A 26,111-nucleotide genomic window follows, 5' to 3' on the forward strand; every position below is an offset into this window, starting at 1 on the left:
GTTGGTGTTACGGGTATGACCCAGAGACCAAGCAAGCGTCGAGCCAGTGGAGGACTCCCAACTCTCCCAGACCAAAAAAAGCAAGGCAAGTGAGGTCAAATGTGACGACGATGATCATTGTCTTTTTTGATGTTCGTGGAATTGTGCATCGGGAATTCGTACCCCCTGGCTAGACTGTTAACCGGCACTTTTACTTGGATGTTTTAAGGCGTCTGCGAGAGGATGTGAGGAGGACACGACGGGAACTTTGGCGATCAGGTGACTGGTTTCTGCATCACGACAACGCTCCAGCACACACGGCCTTACGAGTGACCCACTATTTGGCATCTCGGAGGTGGTCTGTCGTTCCCCACGCTCCGTATTCACCAGACCTAGCCCCGTGTGACTTTTTCCTATTTCCATGAATGAAAAAAAGGCTAAAAGGGGAGCGTTACGACGATGTGGAGGCGGTAAACACAGCTTCGCAAAGGGCACTGGACAATATCAAACTTGAAGAATTCCAAACATGCTTCCAACAGTGGGAAAAAAGAGACTTGACAAGTGCATCGCATGTAATGGAGAGTATTTTGAAGGTGACTGAAGTAATTTTGTAAAAGGGTTCATCAATAAATTTTTTATGACAACAATCCAGTTTCTTTTGGATCCAACCTCGTATACTTCAAGAGAAGAGGTGGTGGTGTTGTATGCACCAAGTGATGATTTGAGTCAATGACAGTTATAAATTATCAAGCACTCCCGTGGCAAAGGAGTGTATCAATTTAAGTAAGTCTTTTTATCATTCATGTAACTAAGTGAACTAATATTTCATATGTTGCAGTTCCAATGAACCATATCCCAGAGTAAGCAAAGCATCCACAATTATTGGCAGATGATTGTAGTTTCGTCTGATCGTAACTTTACCAGATTTAAACTTACCAGATTTGCTTGAATCCATTTGTAATCTATATTGAACTGACTTTAAAATAGAACAAATATTCCTTAACAGTATGCATTTTTGCAGGAGCTGGCGAAAGTCTACACTGGCGACTGTTGTATACTCACATGAAGTGTGCAGCAGTGCTGTGGTATAATAGGAACCAAAGGGGATGTATCAGGTGCTGGTTCTATGCAGCCAGAGAGCTGGCCAGATGATATGTTCCGAAGCAACAGATGAAGGAATATTGGAATGTTCTCCCATTAATGTGGATACAAAATTGGCTGTGTGTTCTTAAAAAAAAGCCCACACACACACACACACACACACACACACACACACACACACACACCACACACACACACAGCTGTGCGCTCAGGTCCAACTGCAGCTACAACCTCGGGAATTGCAACATACTTGCAAGAAATGGCCATATATTTGTGACAAATATGATTATAAACTTCACTGCTGCTCGTATACAGAAGTACACAGCCTCTTTTATTGCCTCTCATGAAACTATATTAATGGTCATCATTAAAATAGTGATACCAAAGATGTCCAGCTTTGATAGTAAGCAAAAAAGGAGGTGAAGATAAACATTAATGTATTCCATTTGTTTTTGTTTATTTTATTTCGCTTTGTATTATCAAAATGTAGACAATTAACAAGTGCGACAAGATCCTGCTTTTAAGCAGATACTTTATATCAATAAAACAGTTCATAATACGCATTAGTCAGAATATGCTAAAAATAAAATTTTCAAGGAGTGTCTCTTTTTTAAAATAAAATTAAAAAAAAGGAAAGAAAAAAGTGCCACACACACACACACACACACACACACACACACACACACACACACACACAGAGTATGCACAGCATGCCATGAATATGGCAGTTATGTTATAAATTGCTAAAAATAACACATTAGTTACATTGTGCTCTAGTACATGTCAAAACCTAAAGAAACCCCTGACATGTATACACGTCATCGTATTCACATCTGTATGTTGGTTCTATGTACGAATGTGTTTATAATTATGAGAGTGAGGCTATGTACATACTGAAAATGGGGCAAATTATACATAATTTTGTTGTTAACAACTTCAACTTGACTCGCATTAAATCACTACTCATGTACACTGTATATATACATGACAACAGAAGTAACTGGCCAGGAAACACATGTACAGGTCATATGTTTTGATCATACACTATCACAGTAACTTATTAGTTCTAAATTAGTTGACAAAAGTTTGACATTCTATATTAAAATGCAAAAGTTTTGATGCTGATAAAAACATGGCAGTAAATCATATACACTGCTTTACATGTGCAAACACTAACAAATGTTATAAACGTGAACACCACAGCTGCACAAACACCACCCCACAACAAAACTTGCACACAAATTGAACAAGCAAAACAATCACAAAAAATAATGCATGCTGGGGTACTTCCCAATTCTTACATAACATTGCTTGTACAAAAAATAATACTGTGAACTATAAGGCACTTACGGATGTTGTGTTCATGCAACTCAATGGTTCTCATATTGTATGGCTATTTGGCTTACATTGGTAATACTAGTTACATATATAACATTCCTGGTGGTTTACTAAAATACATTACTTTTGTTGACACACAAGCATTCTAAGTATAAGGTACATATGACGGTACACATGTTCGTGTAGAACAATACAAAAAAAACGGTAATGGCATTAGCATTACTTGCATAACAAAACTGGCATACACATGCTTCAGTAGATAATATTACATTTCATGCGTGATAGTAAGCCTAAGCCACTTTAGCAAGCGGTAAATTTATGTGACACTGTTATATAAGTTGGCACACATTCAATAATTTCAAAGTAGCTCAAGTGCGTAATACATTTTAGACATATGTATAAATAACTTTATGTAATACATAAAACAGGAGACACCAAGGACACTGGTAGTGTGTATTTGGATGTCTGTATGAGTGTATGTGAATGTGTGTAGTTCCTACTATAGAAAGGGCCAGAACTTTGAAGCTAGTGAACACTGCACGCTCCACCCATCAGACTCAATGTGCGAATGGTCATCTTTTCCTTATTTTACGTATTGTTCCATCTATGAATTTCCATTATAGCTAACTTTATACAATAGTGCATGTAATGTCATCCCGAATAGAAAGTAATCCAGGAAAAAGTTGTCTATTATATATATTCATATACAGACTCAGTCCCACAAGAAAGGTGACGGGTTTTATATTTGCGTAACTACTAAAGATGTTGTGAATGGATGCATGAATTAACTAGTGTGGTATTTTGATTACCTTCCATTTTAAATTTAACAGTGCTGGCATAACAGACTGCTCATAATAACTGTATCTTTAACAGCACATTTTGAACTTTGGTCATTAAAGGAGCAATGGAGCGATGTGTGGACATTAAATTTTGTTTTAAATTGGATAAACGTGCCACAGATAATTTTGAAATGACGCAAACTATCTATGTTAGTGCATCAATGAGTCGTAAAAATGTTTTTAAGTGGCACAAATGATTTCAGAATGCTGAAGAATATCTACATCCAGGATCAACAGTGAGTCAAAGAAATGTTCAAAAAGTGCCTGACTTCCTTCAAAATTTCAAATAACTTCCGGGAATTCAGCCAGGTAACACTTTCAGCGACCGCCGATATTTCGGCGGGAGAACACCCCGCCATTTTCAAGGCAAACCGCAACGGACAGGCGGCGTACATGCAAATTTAATACCTCGGTTCTCGGATCCAAGCAGGAAAGGAAACACACACACACTGAACACTAGTGCCACCAAAGATGGCCAAAGTCAGAGCTATCGATAGTGAGACTATGAATTCGCAGGTGAGGTAGCATTGAGTCTGTCCCTCTGTTTCTTGACAAGGGAGAGAGCCGGATTCCAAACAGAGTTTAAACAGAAACCTCCATCCCTGTTAACAAGGTTGCTCGCTAATTTAATCTCAACTGCCTCCCGAATCACACTGTCCCAATAGCTGGACGTGCATGCCAATATCTCGGTGTTATTATATAACATGGGGTGACCAGTATCCAAGCAATGTTCGGCAATAGCAGATCTATTTGGCTGCTGTAATCGTGTGTGCCGTTTATGCTCAGTACATCTGTCCTCCACGGTCCTGATAGTTTGACCAATATATGCCATGCCGCAGCTACAAGGGACACGATATACACCCGCCTTACGCAGTCCAAGATCATCCTTAACGGAACTCAAAAGTGCTCTAATTTTAGATGGAGGTTGGAAAACACATTTCACATCGTATTTCCGTAAAATACGACCGATCTTATTGGATGTGTTTCCTACGTAAGGCAAGAAGGCAGCAGACTTAGGTGTTGACTCAGAATTATCATCAATCACCTGATGTACAGTTGGTCGATAGCGCAACGCACGTTCAATCTGTCTATCACTGTAACCATTTTGACGAAATGTAACTTCAAGATGGGACAGCTCAGCTTACGTAGGAAACACGTCCAATAAGATCGGTCGTATTTTACAGAAATACGATGTGAAATGTGTTTTCCGACCTCCATCTAAAATTAGAGCACTTTTGAGTTCCGTTAAGGATGATCTTGGACTGCGTAAGGCGGGTGTATATCGTGTCCCTTGTAGCTGCGGCATGGCATATATTGGTCAAACTATCAGGACCGTGGAGGACAGATGTACTGAGCATAAACGGCACACACGATTACAGCAGCCAAATAGATCTGCTATTGCCGAACATTGCTTGGATACTGGTCACCCCATGTTATATAATAACACCGAGATATTGGCATGCACGTCCAGCTATTGGGACAGTGTGATTCGGGAGGCAGTTGAGATTAAATTAGCGAGCAACCTTGTTAACAGGGATGGAGGTTTCTGTTTAAACTCTGTTTGGAATCCGGCTCTCTCCCTTGTCAAGAAACAGAGGGACAGACTCAATGCTACCTCACCTGCGAATTCATAGTCTCACTATCGATAGCTCTGACTTTGGCCATCTTTGGTGGCACTAGTGTTCAGTGTGTGTGTGTGTGTGTGTGTGTGTGTTATCTTTCCTGCTTGGATCCGGGAACCGAGGTATTAAATTTGCATGTACGCCGCCTGTCCGTTGCAGTTTGCCTTGAAAATGGCGGGGTGTTCTCCCGCCGAAATATCGGCGGTCGCTGAAAGTGTTACCTGGCTGAATTCCCGGAAGTTATTTGAAAGTTGTATACGCCAGGAGAAACTCAGGTCTCACATTGTTTACCTCTACGGGGAGGAAATGTATCGGTGTTTACGTAAGTTGGATAAACTTCGTAGCTGTCGAGTTAGACTGCAATGTGCTTTGTCGTTTTTATTGAGGTGTCGTGATGAAAATCATGTCCCAACATTTGCTAAGGTTGTGCACCATATTAATTCTCCTGCCGCCAATCGAATTAAGCAACGTGCTGGCTTGGCTCTCGTTCGCGAAAGGATTCGTTTTACTCGTCGACGTTTGGATTCTGTTTCCAAAGAATTGTATCGTTTTCATTTAATGGTTGCATCTGAAGTGTCTGATTTTTCTACCACTTGGGATTGGTTGGACGGTGCCTCATGGACCCAAGCTGACTGGGAGTACAACTCCGTTACTGCCCGGCATTTGGCAAAGTTTGAACGTTTTCATCGCGCGGAGTCGGATGTTATATCTTGACGTTCTGTGATAAATCTCACAGAGAAATCTTTTGACGACGCAACCTTGTCCGTGCTAGGGAAGGGATTAAATTTTGCACCCCACTCCGAAGAATTTGCCGGTAGTTCATTTTATTAGTTCAATTGAACAGGCAGTTTGCAAACTACCTCCTGACGCTGCAGAGGAAGTTAGGAGGGAGGCATGCCGTGTTTTGACTAGGGCTCGTCCACCCAAGAGTAATGTAACAGCAGCAGAGAGGGGCTGCTTTACGCTCTCTCAAAGTTGATCCCAGTATTGTTATTTTACCTGCTGACAAGGGCAATGCCACCGTTGTTTTAAATAAACATGATTATGTACAGAAGATGCAACGTTTACTATCTGATTCAACGTATCGCAGAATCGATGCTGACCCCCACGAAAAGTGTTGAGAGAAAGACCAACAGCCTCCTGAAGAAAAGTGGTTTGTCGCAGGACACAATCAAGAGGCTTAACACCTATAGTGCGGTTCCCCCTAGGTTATATGGCCTTCCAAAGGTTCATAAGGAAGGGGTTCCTTTCCGTCCTATAGTGAGTAACATCGGCGCCCCGACATATTGTGTATCCAAGCATCTTGCTTCTCTGTTGAGTCCACAAGTAGGACGGTGTGAACATCATATCAGGAACTCAGCTGATTTTTTACGTCGTTTGGAGGGACTGAGGCTGAATGACTCTGATATTTTAGTGAGTTTCGATGTGGTCTCTCTCTTCACTCGTGTTCCTCTGTCTGATTCGTTGCGGTTAATTGAAACCAGGTTTGGTGCTGATTTAACTAATCTCTTTAGGCATGTGTTGACATCCACTTACTTTTTATTTAATGACCAGTATTACGAGCAGACAGATGGAGTTGCTATGGGTAGTCCGTTGTCTCCTGTGATTGCAAATTTGTTTATGGAAGACTTCGAGGAACGTGCATTGGAGTCGGCGCCTTTAAAACCCGCCTGTTTCTATAGATACGTTTACAATACCTTCGTTGTTTGGCCTCACGGTAGGGAGAATTTGAATGTCTTTCTAGAACATCTGAACTCGATCCACCCGAACAGTCGTTTTACGATGGAGGTGGAAAAGGATGGTTGCCTTCCCTTTCTCGACGTGTTGGTTAGGAGGAAGGATGATGGATCATTGGGACATGCAGTCTACAGGAAAAGTACTCACACCGACTTGTACTTACAAGCTAATAGTTGTCACCATTCGGCTCAGCGTGAAGGGGGTACTTCGTACCTTGGTACACAGGGCACATATCGTTTCTGACGCTGAGACTTTGCCAGCTGAGCTGTCCCATCTTGAAGTTACATTTCGTCAAAACGGTTACAGTGATAGACAGATTGAACGTGCGTTGCGCTATCGACCAACTGTACATCAGGTGATTGATGATAATTCTGAGTCAACACCTAAGTCTACTGCCTTCTTGCCTTACGTAGGAAACACATCCAATAAGATCGGTCGTATTTTACGGAAATACGATGTGAAATGTGTTTTCCGACCTCCATCTAAAATTAGAGCACTTTTGAGTTCCGTTAAGGATGATCTTGGACTGCGTAAGGCAGGTGGTTATCGTGTCCCTTGTAGCTGCGGCATGGCATATATTGGTCAAACTATCAGGACCGTGGAGGACAGATGTACTGAGCATAAACGGCACACACGATTACAGCAGCCAAATAGATCTGCTATTGCCGAACATTGCTTGGATACTGGTCACCCCATGTTATATAATAACACCGAGATATTGGCATGCACGTCCAGCTATTGGGACAGTGTGATTCGGGGAGGCAGTTGAGATTAAATTAGCGAGCAACCTTGTTAACAGGGATGGAGGTTTCTGTTTAAACTCTGTTTGGAATCCGGCTCTCTCCCTTGTCAAGAAACAGAGGGACAGACTCAATGCTACCTCACCTGCGAATTCATAGTCTCACTATCGATAGCTCTGACTTTGGCCATCTTTGGTGGCACTAGTGTTCAGTGTGTGTGTGTTATCTTTCCTGCTTGGATCCGAGAACCGAGGTATTAAATTTGCATGTACGCCGCCTGTCCATTGCAGTTTGCCTTGAAAATGGCGGGGTGTTCTCCCGCCGAAATATCGGCGGTCGCTGAAAGTGTTACCTGGCTGAATTCCCGGAAGTTATTTGAAAGTTGTATACGCCAGGAGAAACTCAGGTCTCACATTCCTTCAAAATGATTGTTGTGTATCTACCAGGTTAATTAAGGAACTCACTGGAATTTCCAAAACAATTGTGCATTGCATTCTGACTGAGAATTTGGGCAAGAAGAATATCTGTTGTCACTTTTCCCCCTCTCGCCCAGCGATGATTATAAGTTTGCAGGGTGAAACACTGGAGAGAAATGAAAAGAATGGCCGCTAGGGAGCCGGACTTCACACCTTGCTTCAGAACAGGTGATGAAACATGGTGTTTTGACTACAAGCCACTTACAAAGTGCCAAAGCTACAGATGGAAACGTCCAGAATCTCCAGGGCCGAAAAAAGCTCACTCGCAGAAGAGCTGTGCCGAAATGGTTCACTCTGTTTTCTTCGAGTCAAAACGAATTATCCATACAGAATTTGTTCGAGAAGGTCAAATGGTGAATGCAAATTACTACTCGAGTGGTTTAAATTGTGATGAGAATTGTTGGGGTCCAATCTGAAGACCAGGTTTAAGCGACATTGTGTTTGCTGCACGAGAAATTTGTTGCAGTGCTCGAATACCCTGCTGAGTCATTTGATTTGCCTCCGTGTGACTTCCGATTAATTTGCAAACCAAAAATCAAGCTTTTCGACCAATTTCAGATATACCGAAGGCAACGACCGTGGTACTGCAGACAAAGTTTCGAGTGTCAGGATTGTTTATCGCAATTTATCCATCACTTCTAGTTGTGTATTACCTAACAAGGAGCCTGTTTTGAATAAATAGTCATGTAAACTAAAATTAAATGTCTTATTTTATTTCAATTTCTCACTCTTCCTGTGGGGTGGACTGTGTACTGAATGTGTTAAGAACAGACTGTTTCATTATATTGTACTGGGCACCGGCTCAAGTCGAATTTAATTTTAAGATATATAAAATTATGTTCAGTATAGACAAAGACAGATGTTTGACACGAGATAGACAATATAAAACCAATTCTGCTAAGGGTTTAGAGGGAAAAACGGGGAGGGGGAGAACAAGGGGTAAATCACTCAAACACACATTTGATGCAGCACTTCCCAATATATAAAAAGGAAACAGAGGTAACAGAAGTAGAGATCAGAGGGCACATGTTGATTACAGCTACGCTCAAATGAAGGGCACCACTGTTTTTCCCACACAGTTCTCTGGCACATCACACGACGCATTTCCATTTGAAAATTATGAGTTGCATCCAAGATGGCCACCATGTTTGTGACAGCTTCACTGCCCACTGCCCCCCCCCCCCCCCCCCCCCCCCCGCTTCCCCATCTCATACTAGTTGACTTCAAATTTCTGTTTATCCAACAGTTTCTACTCTGTGTTTTACAGGATTACGCTACACTGGCTGGTTGCAGTCCTTTTAACTCCAGAAATGGTCTGATGCAGCTCTCCACAATAAGTCTACCCTGTGCAAGCCTCATACCATTTGAAATCTTCCACTTTTTAACCTGATTACTATAGTCAAACCTTGCTCTTTCTCCACAATACACCCCCCCCCCCCTCCCCCCCACTTCCCTCGATTACTGTATAGACAGTTCTTTGATGTGTCAAGGTGTGTTTTATCAACCAAACCTTCCTTTTGGTCAACTAAGGCAATGAACCTCTTGATCCCAAGTAAATTTAGTATCTTTTCAGTAGTTATATGACCTACCCAACTAATCTTCTGCAGCACCACATTCTGAAAGCTTCTATTGTCCACATTTTATTGCTGTTCACAAGCTGAACTCCAGACAAATATTTTCAGAGAATACTACTTTGTTCAGAAGCCTCGTGTTTTAGTAATGGCAATGTACATGTATGTTATATCACTGTACTAGTTTGTTGTAAGTATATACTGAGTGCTGGACTGGAATAAACAACCTGTTTCATACCCTTAATATGCACTAGCACACAGAAGACCACCTGTATTACTCACACATATTATATCAGTATGTCTTCCACTAATTTGAGCAACAGTCACTGAGTTGTCCCAGGATAATCACACTGTTATTTCTTGTTTGGCCTATATTTGTGAGTACTGTGGCAGACTGGTTTAACTGTATTGCTACAAGACATAATGGTAAGATATATTTAATATATATAATGATATCTTACCATTATGTCCTGTTAATATATATAATGATATTTGTGCCCCCCACCCCCCCCCCCCCCCCATGAACCATGGACCTAGCTGTTGTTGGGGAGGCTTGCGTGCCTCAGCGATACAGATGGCCGTAACCGTAGGTGCAACCACAACGGAGGGGTATCTGTTGAGAGGGCCAGACAAACATGTGGTTCCTGAAGAGGGGCAGCAGCCTTTTCAGTAGTTGCAGGGGCAACAGTCTGGATGATTGACTGATCTGGCCTTGTAACATTAACCAAAACGGCCTTGCTGTGCTGGTACTGCGAACGGCTGAAAGCAAGGGGAAACTACAGCCGTAATTTTTCCCGAGGACATGCAGCTTTACTGTATGATTAAATGATGATGGCGTCCTCTTGAGTAAAATATTCTGGAGGTAAAATAGTCCCCCATTCGGATCTTCGGGCGGGGACTACTCAAGAGGACGTCGTTATCAGGAGAAAGAAAACTGGCATTCTACGGATCGGAGCGTGGAATGTCAGATCCCTTAATCGGGCAGGTAGGTTAGAAAATTTAAAAAGGGAAATGGATAGGTTAAAGTTAGATATAGTGGGAATTAGTGAAGTTCGGTGGCAGGAGGAACAAGACTTTTGGTGAGGTGATTACAGGGTTATAAATACAAAATCAAATAGAGGTAATGCAGGAGTAGGTTTAATAATGAATAAAAAACATAGGAGTGTGGGTAAGCTACTACAAACAGCATAGTGAACGAATGATTGTGCCCAAGATAGACACAAAGCCCATGCCTATTACAGTAGAACAAGTTTATATGCCAACAAGCTCTGCAGATGACGAAGAAATTGATGAAATGTATGACCAGATAAAAGAAATTATTCAGGTAGTGAAGGGAGACGAAAATTTAATAGCCATGGGTGACTGGAATTTGTCAGTAGGAAAAGGGAGAGAAGGAAACATAGTAGGTGAATATGGATTGGGGGGGGGGGGGGGGGGGGGGGGGAAGAAATGAAAGAGGAAGCCGCCTTGTAGAATTTTGCACAGAGCATAACTTAATCATAGCTAACACTTGGTTCAAGAATCATAAAACAAGGTTGTATACCTGGAAGAATCCTGGAGATACTAAAAGGTATCAGATAGTTTATATAATGGTAAGACAGAGATTTAGGAACCAGGTTTTAAATTGTAAGACATTTCCAGGGGCAGATGTGGATTCTCTGACCACAATCTATTGGTTATGAACTGCAGATTGAAACTGAAGAAACTGCAAAAAGGTGGGAATTTAAGGATATGGGACCTGGATAAACTGAAAGAACCAGAGGTTGTACAGAGTTTCAGGGAGAGCATAAGGGAACAATTGACAGGAATGGGGGAAAGAAATACAGTAGAAGAAGAAAGGGTAGCTCTGAGGGATGAAGTAGTGAAAGCAGCAGACGATCAAGTAGGTAAAAAGACGAGGGCTAGTAGAAATCCTTGGGTAACAGAAGAAATATTGAATTTAAATGATGAAAGGAGAAAATATAAAAATGCAGTAAATGAAGCAGGCAAAAAAGGAATACAAACGTCTCAAAAATGAGATCGACAGGAAGTGCAAAATGGCTAAGCAGGGATGGCTAGAGGACAAATGTAAGGATGTAGAGGCTTGTCTCACTAGGGGTAAGATAGATACTGCCTACAGGAAAATTAAAGAGACCTTTGGAGAGAAGAGAATCACTTGTATGAATATCAAGAGATGGCAACCCAGTTCTAAGCAAAGAAGGGAAGGCAGAAAGGTGGAAGGAGTATATAGAGGGTTTATAGAAGGGCGATGTACTTGAGGACAATATTATGGAAATGGAAGAGAATGTAGATGAAGATGAAATGGGAGATAAGATACTGCGTGAAGAGTTTGACAGAGCACTGAAAGACCTGAGTCGAAACAAGGCCCCAGGAGTAGACAACATTCCATTAGAACTACTGATGGCCTTGGGAGAGGCAGTGCTGACAAAACTTTACCATCTGGTGAGCAAGATGTATGAGACAGGCGAAATACCCACAGACTTCAAGAAGAATATAATAATTCCAATCCCAAAGAAAGCAGGTGTTGACAGATGTGAAAATTACCGAACTATCAGTTTAATAAGTCACAGCTGCAAAACACTAACGCGAATTCTTTACAGAGGAATGGAAAAATTGGTAGAAGCGGACCTCGGGGAAGATCAGTTGGGATTCTGTAGAAATGTTGGAACACGTGAGGCAATACTGACCTTACGGCTTATCTTAGAAGAAAGATTAAGGAAAGGCAAACCTACGTTTCTAGCATTTGTAGACTTAGAGAAAGCTTTTGACAACGTTAACTGGAATACTCTCTTTCAAATTCTGAAGGTGGCAGGGGTAAAAATACAGGGAGAGAAAGGCTATTTACAATTTGTATAGAAACCAGATGGCAGTTATAAGAGTCGAGGGGCATGAAAGGGAAGCAGTGGTTGGGAAAGGAGTGAGACAGGGTTGTAGCCTCTCCCCGATGTTATTCAATCTGTATATTGAGCAAGCAGTAAAGGAAACAAAAGAAAAATTCGGAGTAGGTATTAAAATTCATGGAGAAGAAGTAAAAACTTTGAGGTTCGCCGATGACATTGTAATTGTGTCAGAGACAGCAAAGGACTTGGAAGAACAGTTGTACGGAATGGACAGTGTCTTGAAAGAAGAATATAAGATGAACATCAACAAAAGCAAAACGAGGATAATGGAATGTAGTCAAATTAAATCGGGTGATGCTGAGGGGATTAGATTAGGAAATGAGACACTTAAAGTAGTAAAGGAGTTTTGCTATTTAGGGAGCAAAATAACTGATGATGGTCGAAGTAGAGAGGATATAAAATGTAGACTGGCAATGGCAAGGAAATCGTTTCTGAAGAAGAGAAATTTGTTAACATCGAGTATAGATTTAAGTGTCAGGAAGTCGTTTCTGAAAGTATTTGTATGGAGTGTAGCCATGTACGGAAGTGAAACATGGACGATAACCAGTTTGGACAAGAAGAGAATAGAAGCTTTCGAAATGTGGTGCTACAGAAGAATGCTGAAGATAAGGTGGGTACATCACGTAACTAATGAGGAGGTATTGGATAGAATTGGGGAGAAGAGAAGTTTGTGGCACAACTTGACTAGAAGAAGGGATCGGTTGGTAGGACATGTTTTGAGGCATCAAGGGATCACAAATTTAGCACTGGAGGGCAGCGTGGAGGGTAAAAATCGTAGAGGGAGACCAAGAGATCAATACACTAAGCAGATTCAGAAGGATGTAGGTTGCAGTGGGTACTGCGAGATGAAGAAGCTTGCACAGGATAGAGTAGCATGGAGAGCTGCATCAAACCAGTCTCAGGACTGAAGACCACAACAACAACAACAACAACAACAACAACAACAATGATATTTGTAGTCTATGTGGTTTGCTCTTACACTTTATGACATGACAAGACAAGACTTACAACTCACTAACTGGAGAAAGGGAACATCCTAAATTTTTAAAATTTGTTTTATTGCATCACAGAAGTACAGCTCGATAGGGGGCATGATTTGCTGCATATACTAAACTTGTGTACAGACAATGAAACACCACTAACAACAGGTATAATTCACCAGTTACTGAGAAAGGGAACATGGCCTGGATGTGTTCCCTTTCCACTGTGAACAATATTTCCTTTAGGCATCATCAGGACAAAACTGAGAAAACAGTAACAATACAACACTGTTAGTTAAGTGACAGACCTCATATTCAATTCTTCACAGAAGAAACACACATTTAGTGTTGTTCTCATGAAAGTAGAGGATTTTACAGATTATAACACTTGGTGATCAAAATTCTACAAATAATCTTGCCTTATAATTTTTATGGAAAATGTGTTCCAAAGGAGCAAAAGATTTTTTTGCCCTATCAAGAACTTAGTATCACCAAAGATATACAACAAGTAGCTCAATTTAAGAAACATCAATGGACTGCAAGCTGATAGCTTTTATTTAAGGAATTATCAGATGAATCTAGAACTTCCCATGGAATATGCTTAAAAAGCCTCACTACACAAAAATATATTTTTATGATTATATTAAAAACAATTTAATCTACACTCAAGAAGAAAAGACAATTTTGGAATGAAATTTTTAACATATCCAATGACAAAGGGATGTCCAGCTGAAGATAATGTGCAAGCCATGAATTTCTTTTTGTAATAATGTTTAAAAGTATTCCGTTTGTAAAAAACAAATAGAATAAATTTGTATCCTAAAAATATAAGACTTTCAATTTATATTCCACATAGTTTCCTGCACAAAGGGAACATGTCCAGTTGGGTGGGGGGGAATGTTACCAGTCACACAAATTTGGAAAAAAATTACATAATCTAAAGCAATCTACAAATACATATTTTCATAAAACCATAGAATAATTTTGCTTTAGAATTCTGGTGCAAAGCAGTTGTTCTGTCACCCCTGCAAAATTTTTTAAAGTGAGCTTATTCCCTTTCTGCAGTTAGCAGTCCATACACACATGTCAATTGGGGTTCATTTGTCAATCACACGTATATGCAAACTTTTGCATGACATGTGCTAGAGGATGATTTAGTAAGTAATAAACCACATAGCCATATTTTGAACTTTTTATCTCATTTAGCCATATATTTTATGAATTGCAATTGGAATTTCAACACTGTCATTGTCAAGAATTCTGAAAACAGCCACAAAATTCAATATGCCAGAATTAAAAATAAAGCAAAAGACCTTTAGAGCTGAAAACAAAAGGGTATTTACGCAGTATGTTGAAGCCAATTCTACAGCATAAACTTGTAACATGCTAGAATGTAGTTCCAGCAGAGTGTAACAATGTGTGTGTCATCGTATAAGGCTGCCCACCATATCACACACCTTGCAGCTGATACAATAACAATCAACTAGCTTGCAAGTAATAACACATCCACAATGTACACCAAGGTGCTACACTCTTGTTATCAACGTGATGGGTGCATTACAATTCTGGGATATAAACACTCAGAGAATGAGAACTTGAGAGTACAAAGACATTAGTATGTACAGTCAGTACTATAATGTTTGTAAAATGTGTACTCGCAATGGACAAATGTGAATATTGTATATTTAGTAACGTAAAAGGAATAAGCAACTAAAAACATGAATATACATTAAAAGTAGCTAAGTACATACACACCCAATTGTAATAAACATGTCATACAGTAAAACTGGAGTGACTTGTCTAGTCATGGAAATCAACATCATCAAAACAACAGTGTAACAGGGTCAAGAACCAATGGAAATTAAATGTGTGTCTTGACACAGTGAACTTATTTACTATTCTAAGTCAAGACACTTAAAATCATAGAAGAGAATATACTGAAAAACAAGAAAGCAAATACGAGAACATTAGTTTAGATCTGATACAGTCCTATACCTATCTTAAATTTAATGAAATTTGCAACTGGACATCATTGCAACATTTTTGCAATTATATCAAAAGTCAGTTCTTAAAGAAATTTCCCATTACAGCTAGTAAAACTGAAGAGTATAAAAGTGCATGAATGACATTACCATTGATCAGATGATCACTCAATGATATTATGTTAGTGCAACTGAATAGCACGCATACTAACATTACCTTCACTATAGAGTACAAAGTTAACATGCCATTAATTTGCTACACATGCCTTAAGAATGATAATGGTGTTCACAGATATAGCATTTACCATAAGTTCACCTATAATGATACCTTAACCCACAATAATTCTTGCTATCCATGAACCTTAAGAAAATGTGTTTTCATTCCATGGAACACACATTATTCATTCTTCACCTCGAGCAGAACAAAACAGACAAAACTTGGTATCATTAGACAAGTAGCAGAGAACAATGGCTTCACAACACACACGGTAGATAAAATGTTTGCTGCAAAATTACATAAGTAAAATACAGGGTGACCAAAAAGTCAATATAAATTTGAAAACTTAATAAACCACGGAATAATGTAGACAGAGAGGTAAAAATTTACACACATGCTTGGAATGACATGGGGTTTTATTAGAACAAAGGAAAAGAAAGTTCACAAAATGTCTGATACATAGCGCGTGAAAGATCTCTTGCGTGCGTCGTTTGGTGATGATCGTGTGCTCAGCCGCCACTTTCGTCACGCTTGGCCTCCCAGGTCCCCAGACCTCAGTCCGTGCGATTATTGGCTTCGGGGTTACCTGAAGTCGCATGTGTATCGTGATCGACCGACCTCTCTAGGGATGCTGAAAGACAACATCCGACGCCAATGCCTCACTGTAACTCTGGACATGCTTTACAGTGCTGTTCACAACATTATTCCTCGACTACAGCTATTGTTGAGGAATGATGGTGGACATATTGAGCATTTCCTGTAAAGAACATCATCTTTGCTTTGTCTTACTTTGTTATGCTAATTATTGCTATTCTGATCAGATGAAGCGCCATCTGTCGGACATTTTTTGAACATTGTATTTTTTGGTTCTAATAAAACCCCATGTCATTCCAAGCACGTGTGTCAATTTGTACCTCTCTATTTACGTTATTCCATGATTTATTCTGTTTTAAAATTTATACTGACTTTTTGATCACCCGGTACTACTGGTGAGATTATATTGCTCAAATAAGAAGAGGTTAAAATTAAATACTTGTCTGTACCCTATACAGGATCTGTGTGAAAGAATAGCTAGACTGTTCCGGGATAACACGTATCAGCATTCATACTAATAACACATTAGTGAAGACTATACAACACAATATCCAGCATAGGAAACAATACACACTTTCAGGGTTTGATTTTAGAAACTATACAGATAATCGAAGAAGTTTTATATAGGACAAATGTGTAAAACATTTACCAGTGGATTTAGACAATGAATTAACACCAGATTTGGGAACCATATTCAGACAACCAAACATAAGTTGAATGACATAAGATTCTCCACAAAAATTCTTTTTTAGAAGCAGAAAAGGAAAACAGTGTGATTATTTATAACAGACTGAAATTCATAGTGTGTTTAGAGAACAGCCAGAATATCTTGAATGAACAGACTGACCTGAAAAATAGATTTCAGGACATCTTGTATGATTGCCTCTTAGGATACAGTTGGCATTTGTGCACTGTTGGTCTTGGGAAGTATTCTACACCATGCTACACTTGTTACTAATTAGTATCCATTTTATCCTTCCTCAGTATGTTTACATTAGTGCACCACTTACATGGTACCACACTCATGCGAGACTGTGTAGGCACTTGTGTGTTAAAACTTTTATTTTATAAACCGTGTTTACTGTGGCTACATAGGTTACTTCATTTTTACCGTATAATGTTTCAAATGCGATTAGATGTATGTGTACTTATGTATGTAGCTATCATTCTGAATTAAAACATTCACATTAGCACGTCACATGCCGAGTATGACATTCTGTGGGTGTCTATGTGTGTGCTTTACATATGTGGAGATCTACTTTTAATTTACATTTAGGGTTCTTGATCCTGTTACACTCTTTTTAAACACGGTGTTTCCTGTTACTAGGCAAGTCAGTTCAGTTTTACCACCAGTTACAATTACACCTACGTGTACTTATGCATTTATGTGTTACTGTGGTGTCACCGCCAGACACCACACTTGCTAGGTGGTAGCTTAAATCGGCCGCGGTCCATTTAGTACATGTCGGACCCGCGTGTCGCCACTGTGTAATCGCAGACCTAGCGCCACCACCAAGGCAGGTCTCGTGATACGAGAGAGCACTCGCCCCAGTTGTACGCGAACCTAGCTATCGCCCAGTTGTACGAGAACCTAGCTACCGCCCAGTTGTACGAAGCCTTTCTCTCTCATTAGCCGAGAGACAGAATAGCCATCAGCTAAGTTAATGGCTACGAACTAGCAAGGCGCCATTTGTATCAGTGCCTATAGCTTACGAGTATTCAAGAGAGATGTATTCCAAGGACTAATTAAAAGATAAGTAATAAGCATCTACATACTTTTCTTCTTATTCATTTATAAGTTCTCATGTTCCAGACTTCACGCCCGTCTGCTTTAGCCGTGCGTGCCCTATCGGCTACAGCGTTAGTCTAGAGTTCATTTTCAGCCATCAACTTCACGGTGTCGGCCCAGCTACCGACACAACATTTATTGGCGACGAGCAAAAGAGTTTGTATTAATTCGTTTGCAACATTGGCGACGATTTAAAGTGTTCTTTCTGATTGCTTACATTTAATTGTCATGGCTTCGCGACATTCCCCAGATGTACTGTCCGAATTTTATCGCTTGCAGAATCAGCAGACGCAGGCGTTACTGGATGCCCTTGGACAGCTCGTCCAGGGTCAACGTGCGCTGCACACCGATGCGGCCGCCGCCGCTTCTTCGCTACCGCTGCCACTAAACGCTGTTGCACCTCCCTTTCGACCATACGTGGCAGCCGATGAGACCTGGCACGAGTGGTCTCGCCAGTTCAACTTTCATCTAGCAGCCTACAGAATTCAAGGTAAAGAGCGGCAGCCGTTTTTGCTTTCTTGTGTCGGTGTGTCCACATACCGTGTGATAGTGAAATTGTTTCCCCGACGCGACGTAGCAACTCTGTCCTACGAGGAAATTTTGTCTGCATTAGATGCCTATTTCAAAGAAACAGTTAATGTGGTTGCAAAACGGTATACGTTCTTTCGTACAAAACGTACGGCCGGTCAAACTAATAGGGAGTGGGTAGCAACATTGCAAGGACTTACTAGGGACTGTGCCTTTGACTGTGACTGTGGTCTTTCTTATTCAGATACAATGATACGTGATGCAATTGCACAGAACGTTTCTGATGTTCGCATACGGGAGCAAATTTTGAAACTAGTTAATCCCTCCCTTCAACAAGTGATAGACATATTGGATAGACAGGACACACTTGACTGTGCTCAGGAATCTTTTGAAACTTCGCCAGCCGTGTGTAACATTAACCGGCCCGCCGGGCGCGCTCGCGCAACGCGGCCCGGTCAACTGCCCTCGCGGCCGTCCGCACAGCTGCCGCCGCGCGCTAAGCCAGGTGTGCCGCGCCAGCCCACAAATGCAGTGAAATCATGCCCGCGGTGTGCTACTCGACATTCGCGTGAACATTGCCCGTCACGCCAAGCTATTTGCTTTTTCTGCAATAAGAAAGGACATGTTCAAAGTGTTTGCCAGAAAAAGCTCAGATCAGACAATCACAATCATTCCAGGCCCTTTGCTTCGCGCCGGAATCGAACCAAGGACACTCAGGCTCGTGGACCTTCGCCTATGGACATTCATGTCGTTAATTCCACTTCGTCCAGTGACACTTTCTCTAACAGTGCCTGTGTTCGTCCCACAAAAACTGTGCGTCGACGTCGCCGGAAATCACGTCAATTAGCAAGTGATTCTGTACCAGTGTCTGTTCCACTTGCACAAAACAGTCGCTCTTGTCGTCAGCAGAACAATAAACTTTTTGTGGACTTAGACTTTGAAGGCAAAGTGATACCATTCCAGCTCGATACCGGAGCTGCAGTTTCATTGCTCAATCACGACACGTACAAACAACTGGGCAAACCTCCGTTGCGTTCCGCAAATGTTAAGCTAACTACATATTCCGGACAAAAAATTCCTGTGTTAGGACAGTGCAGCCTTCTTGCAACATACAAGGGACAAACAAAACTTGTGTCATTTTACGTTCTTCGTTCTTCTTCTGCAGTGAACTTGTTTGGTCTAGATTTATTTAAGTTGTTTAACATGTCTATTGTAAATCAGGTCCTATCAGTGAATCAGACTGTGCCTGCAGACAGTGTTTCTCGGCTGTGTGACGAATTTGCAGACATTTTTGCACCGGGCTTAGGTTGCGCTAAAAACTATGAAGCACATTTAGAACTGAAGGTAAACGCGCAACCGAAATTTTTCAGGGCGCGCAATGTTCCCCACGCATTGCGTGATGAGGTCGCAAGAACGTTACACGATCTCGAATCACAGGGTGTAATTGAACGTGTGCAAGCTTCTCTCTGGGCCTCACCCTTAGTAATTTTGCCAAAACCTTCCGGAAAATTGAGACTTTGCGTGGACTTCAAGGCCACAGTGAATCCACAGCTAGTGACTGCTACTTTTCCTTTGCCCCGCCCGGAAGATCTTTTTGCTAAACGGTGCCGCTGAACGATTGGTCCGGACTTTCAAGTCACAGATGTTGAAATTGAAAGAGTCGCATTCTCGGGAGGACGCATTGTTGCTCTTTTTGTCTTCGTATCGCTCTCAGCCCCGAGATGGTCACTCGCCGGCTGAGTTGCTCCACGGTCGTCCTCATCGCACCTTGATGTCTTTGCTGCATCCGCCGCATCAGGTTCCTGTGCAGCGGCAGACTCCTGCTTTTGCTCCAGGCGACGTTGTATTTTATCGCAACTATCGCGGTTCACGGCGTTGGCTCGCAGGGCGCATTCTTCGCTGCCTCGGCCGCGCGATGTATTTGGTTTTGGGGGCCTCTGGTGAGGTGCGTCGGCATCTCAATCAGCTGCGCCTCTGTCGTCGCTCGGGTTCTGCCGCTCCCCGTCTGCTTTCAGCGACGGTGCCGTCCGGTCAGCGCCCTGGGGACCCATCTACTGGTTCGCCTCATCCCCAGGTGTTACCGACGATGCCTTCCATTTTGCCCCATGGCGACGCGCCGCCGCAGCAGCAGCAGCCGCCGCCGCCGCCGCCTGTTCTCCCGCCGGCGCCGCCCGCATTAGATGCTTCGCTGCAGCCGCCAAGCGCCTCCCAGGGTCACGCGCCGCCGATCGCTTCCCGTGACCAGCTGTCCTCCGCCATGGAACTCCCGCCCGCTCCGGACCACATGACGTCATCGCGCGTCGGCTACCCCGACGCAATGGAGGTCGATCCTTCGGTCCCTCCTGTCTCTTTACGGGCGCATACACCGCATGTTGACGTGCACCCTGGACTAGTTTTGCAGGCGTTTCCTAGCTCCCCTCGGACCGGATGGCCGGGTGCGGGTGGCACAGCCTCGCCTGTTGTTAGGCTCCCCACCTCATCGCATACGTCAACATGTGGTCCTCTCCACGGCGGGCGGAAGCCTTATCACACGACCGTTCGCCGATTTGCGGGGGAGGAATGTGGTGTCACCGCCAGACACCACACTTGCTAGGTGGTAGCTTAAATCGGCCGCGGTCCATTTAGTACATGTCGGACCCGCGTGTCGCCACTGTGTAATCGCAGACCTAGCGCCACCACCAAGGCAGGTCTCGTGATACGAGAGAGCACTCGCCCCAGTTGTACGCGAACCTAGCTATCGCCCAGTTGTACGAGAACCTAGCTACCGCCCAGTTGTACGAAGCCTTTCTCTCTCATTAGCCGAGAGACAGAATAGCCATCAGCTAAGTTAATGGCTACGAACTAGCAAGGCGCCATTTGTATCAGTGCCTATAGCTTACGAGTATTCAAGAGAGATGTATTCCAAGGACTAATTAAAAGATAAGTAATAAGCATCTACATACTTTTCTTCTTATTCATTTATAAGTTCTCATGTTCCAGACTTCACGCCCGTCTGCTTTAGCCGTGCGTGCCCTATCGGCTACAGCGTTAGTCTAGAGTTCATTTTCAGCCATCAACTTCACGGTGTCGGCCCAGCTACCGACACAACAGTTACTACTTTCAATTTACATTTATGGTTTTAATTGTTTATTCCCTTTATATTATTACAGACATATTGATCGCATTTGTCCACTGTCCATTGTCAGCACACATTTTACAAACTACACAATATGAACTCTACATATTAACACCGTTGTACGTTAAAGCTTACACTCTGTTTACACCCCTGTCATTTTATCAAATTTTAATTCTGCCACCATTTCGGCCACATGAGCATCGTGCTTTGGCATATATTGTGGATACGTTTTTACTTTTATGATAGCTGACTGCTGTTTTGTACCATCTACATGGTGTGTACTCACACATCTTGCACCACAACACACACTTTGGTTTCAGACTGCTGGAAACTATGTTCCAGCGTGTCACAACTTAATATTTTAAAGTGGGCTTTAACCTCTCACATAAGTATCCCTGTGTTTCCAGGTTTAAAGGCCTTTTACTTTTTTTTCCGTAACATATTTGATTTGGTGACTTTGCATGCAGAATACATGGCAATGACAAAGTGTGAAATGATTTCTTATGATAAAACTATTTATTTTATACATTTTGTTGCATTTAGAAATTTAAATTTGTATTACATGTATACTATTTCTCTTTTTCAGGCACATCTTTCAATTGCTATTGTCAGGCTGCATTATGTATCCTGTCTATTTCACAAAAATCAAAATTCTTACCACTTTCAGTCTTTCATTTCCTAATTGAATTCCTTCAGTGTCACCTGATTTAATTCATCTACATTCCTTTATGCTCATTGTATTTTTGTTGCTGATCATTATGTAGTCTCTTTTCAAGACACTATCCATCACATTCAACTGTTCTATGTTTTCTACTATTTCTGACAGTTACAGTGTCACTGGCAAACTTCAAAGTATTAATTTCCCCTCTCTCTTTAATATTTCTCCAGAGTCCCTTTACTGCTTGCTCAAGGCATAGATTGAATAATATCAGGCAGAGGCTATAGTGCCATCTCACTCCCATCTCAACCACTGCTTCCCTTTCCATGTCCTTTGGGTCCTATGAATTTAGTCTGGTTGTATATAAACTTTTCCTCCCTGTATTTTGTCCCTTTAACATCAGAATTCCAAGGAGTGTATTACAGTCTATATTATCAAAAGCTTTCTGTAAATCTACAAACACTTTAAGCACACATTTTCCTTCCAGTCCACTAAAGTAATATGTGACAGATTTTGTAACCATGACTTATTAAACTGATTGCTTGGTAATATACACTCCTGCCAGAACCTGCTTTCTTTGGAAATGGGGTTATCGTGTTGTTCTGTAAGTCTAGTGGTATTCCCATCTGTTTTGTAGACCTCGAATATCAAATTTTTCATGGCAGGTTCTCCTAACAATCACAATAATTCTCATGAAATGTCATCTACTTCAGGTGCCTCATTTTAACTCGAGTCTATCACTACTCGTGGTATCGTATCTCCTGTATAACTGTCTACTCCTTTTCCCTTTCCACAATACTTTTTAAGTTTGTACCACTTCTATACATGGTGTACCAGAGAGGCATTCTAAAAATTTGAAAGACTGCACAGGATGACATCTTGAGCATTCAATATAAGGAACCTATAGCCAGAAATGTGAAAACGATTCTACAGCCCCAATAGGCTGTCGAGAATGCACACATTACATGCACAAAAAGTACCACGTCAAATTGTCATTGAACATTCGGCTTGGAATTTTTGGAGACCACCTTATTGGACGACATATCTTACAAGAACCTTTGAACGTGCACTGCATCTGAACTTACTGGAGAACACCTCACCTGAACTTCTGGAGGACGCTTCCTCGCTACTGTGCACTAGTCTGCAGTTTCAGAACGACTGTACTCCAGCTCAGTTTGATTGTCAGGACAATGTGTGTCTCCCAGACAACTTCAGGCAGAGGGTAGCTGGACAGGTGCAGTCCCTTGGTTTGTGCGCTCCCCTGCCATCACCTCTGGAGTTTTCCTCTGGGGGTTACGTCAAGTTCCTCTTGCACTCAACACCGGTAGGAACGGTACCTGCACTTACATGGTGCATCTTTACAATGTTTGATACTGGCAGAGGGGAACACAGCACAATACAGGGAATCACACAAAACACGGTTCATTGTTGCACATTACGTAATAAAGTTGATGGTTATCACAGTGAAGACTTACTCTAAAATTACGAAGTCACAGATTAGCTTTACAGTATCTGATTGTACTCTACTGTCAATAAATGTTTTCCAAACTGCAGTATTCTCATGTTTCATTTAGGCTACCAAATGAATAGAAAGTGCATAGTACTGTAGAAACGATTTCCCATTTCTAGCTACAGGGGACTTACCACTGTTTTCAAAATTTCATTCTCTACAATCTCACATTTTTTTTTTTTAAATATCACCCTGTTACACCCTACATACTGATTCCTCTTACAGCCACACATCTATTGCTCTGTTCTGGCTTGCCATCTCAGCTCTTAACATTTATACAGCTGTTTGTCTTTTTCTTAAAGTCTTTAATTTTCCTAGAGACAACATCTATCTTTCCCTTTGTCATCTGTGCTTCTGCAGCTTTACATTTCGTCTGTAGCCATTTATGCTTTGCCATTTTGTACTCTTCGTCAATTAGTATGTTTTAACATCTGTATTTCTTTTGTCCCTTTCATTTGCTGCATTTTTATTTTCTTCCTTTGTAAAATTGAAAATGTAAGTTTTACCTATGGGTGGACTCCTAGTTGCTATTTCATCTAACAAAGTTATCTATTTGTCTTCTGTTGTATTCCTTCCCCTGTTTGAGCTAGTCACTGCCCAATTCTCCCTCTGAAACTTTCAACAAGTTTTGGTTCACTATAGTCAACATAATCACCTTGAAAGATTCAGCAATGGTTTAGATAATTAAGGTAATTCTCATTTAGTGTTCTCTCCCAGTTGCACATTTTTAATTAGATTACATGTTTTGATCACCAAGAATCACTTTCAGATCTAAGTAGTTGCATCATTACTCTGATATGTGTGATATGTAGCTCTGAGTAGATGAGACGATTTGCCAACAACTACTCAGATCTAAAGATGATCCAGAATGGTGAAACATGTAATCTGAGAGGGAACAATAAACAAGAATTAAATTAAAATGTACTGGCGGAAGTAAGGCTGTGAGGACGGGTTGTGGGTTGTGCTCGGGTAGCTCAGTCCGTAGAGCACTTGCCCACGAAAGGCAAAAGTCCCGAGTTCGAGTCTCGGTCCGGCACACAGTTCTAATCTGCCAGGAAGTTTCATATCAGCGCACACTCCACTGCAGAGTGAAAATCTCATTCACGAATTAAATTAACTTTTTATTCTTTCTATTAATCCTGTCTCAATCACTTGAAGTGTATCTTCTTGCAATTTCTTCAGTTTTAATCTTCAGTCCATGATTAATAAATTACAGTCTGACTCCACATCTATCCCTGAAAATGTTTTGCAGTTTAAAAATCTCTCACCACGGGATTCAAAGTTGCCTACACTGTATAAAATATTTGTGTATCATGGCCCAACAATGCATTCACTATACTGTTCATAATAGCTTATACACATTTCTATTTTCTTATTCATTATTAGTGTTTTCCTGCATTATCCCTATTCAATTTGGTGTCCACCACCCTGTACTCACTTGACCAGACAGTCTATTCTTACTGCCACCGAAATTGACTAATTCCCACTATACGTAATTTCAAACTATCCTCCTATCTTTCCAAGGTGTCTCGCCTAGCTGCCTTACTATAGGCTCTGAAAGTCCATATTCCAACCTGTAGAAGGCCAGTTGTCTTTTTCGTGATAACATCCCCGAGTAGTCCCAGCCCAGATATCGTAAGGCGTGACTATCTTATCCCAGAAGATGGTGCCTCCTTATTCCATTTAATATACATCTTATTTCACTGCACATCGATAAAAGATCTCCATTTCAGAAGATGGTGGGTAAACAAATTGGTAAGTTTAACTACAGTTCCCAAAACTAATTTACTGTTTTCACCACAATTTTTACTTAATTTGCGGAAACCGCTGCCTAATGTATTCGAATATGAAATACTGACCTTTATGCCGAGTAGCCTGCCAATGATCATGGCCTCGTGAGCGAGCGTCGAGAATGCAGAGTGGCCGTGCACGACGGAAATTCTCTCGCGCAGCAGGATATAGCGTATAAGAGGCAGCGAGGCAACCATCGTCGGCAGCACACACTGGTTATAGAAGACGCGCACTGGGAGGTAGAAAACCTGTGGTACCGCAGACAGTAATTACCGTGTGCTTCGGGACAGTTTTATAGAGTGTGAACATGAAAATGCACTAGATTAATATGAATATTACACAATTTGAGATGTAGGAAGAATGTCTACTTGCCAGCACCACAAATGTATAGAGCAAGAAACGAGCTAAAGTACAAGAAATTTCTAGTTTCCTGTACTTTTAAATACTTCCTTTGACAGAAAGGGAAAGATATAATGTAATAAAATGGGGTGTCAGTGAAATTGCTGGAGAAACTGAAAGTGTGCTCTAACCCCCATCCATGAGACGGTGTAGAACATCATTATGAACTATAGGGTGTCCATAAAGTCCCATCATTTAAAACCATAACTTAGAAACTACTGAATATGGAGAGTTGTAGCGGGACT

At 41.5% G+C, this 26,111-nt stretch overlaps 1 protein-coding gene across 1 annotated transcript in view; it reads right to left on the reverse strand.

The window, feature by feature from the left end:
* Window positions 1-26,111, reverse strand: part of LOC124720061 (phosphatidylinositol N-acetylglucosaminyltransferase subunit A) — a 142,957-nt gene that overhangs the window by 87,168 nt on the left and 29,678 nt on the right. Inside the window, exon 3 of the mRNA XM_047245328.1 lies at window positions 25,536-25,715. Coding sequence (XP_047101284.1) covers window positions 25,536-25,715 — 180 coding nt within the window. The remainder of the gene's footprint in view (window positions 1-25,535; window positions 25,716-26,111) is intronic.

This window comes from Schistocerca piceifrons, chromosome 11, assembly GCF_021461385.2.
Source record: "Schistocerca piceifrons isolate TAMUIC-IGC-003096 chromosome 11, iqSchPice1.1, whole genome shotgun sequence".
Taxonomy (NCBI): domain Eukaryota; kingdom Metazoa; phylum Arthropoda; class Insecta; order Orthoptera; family Acrididae; genus Schistocerca; species Schistocerca piceifrons.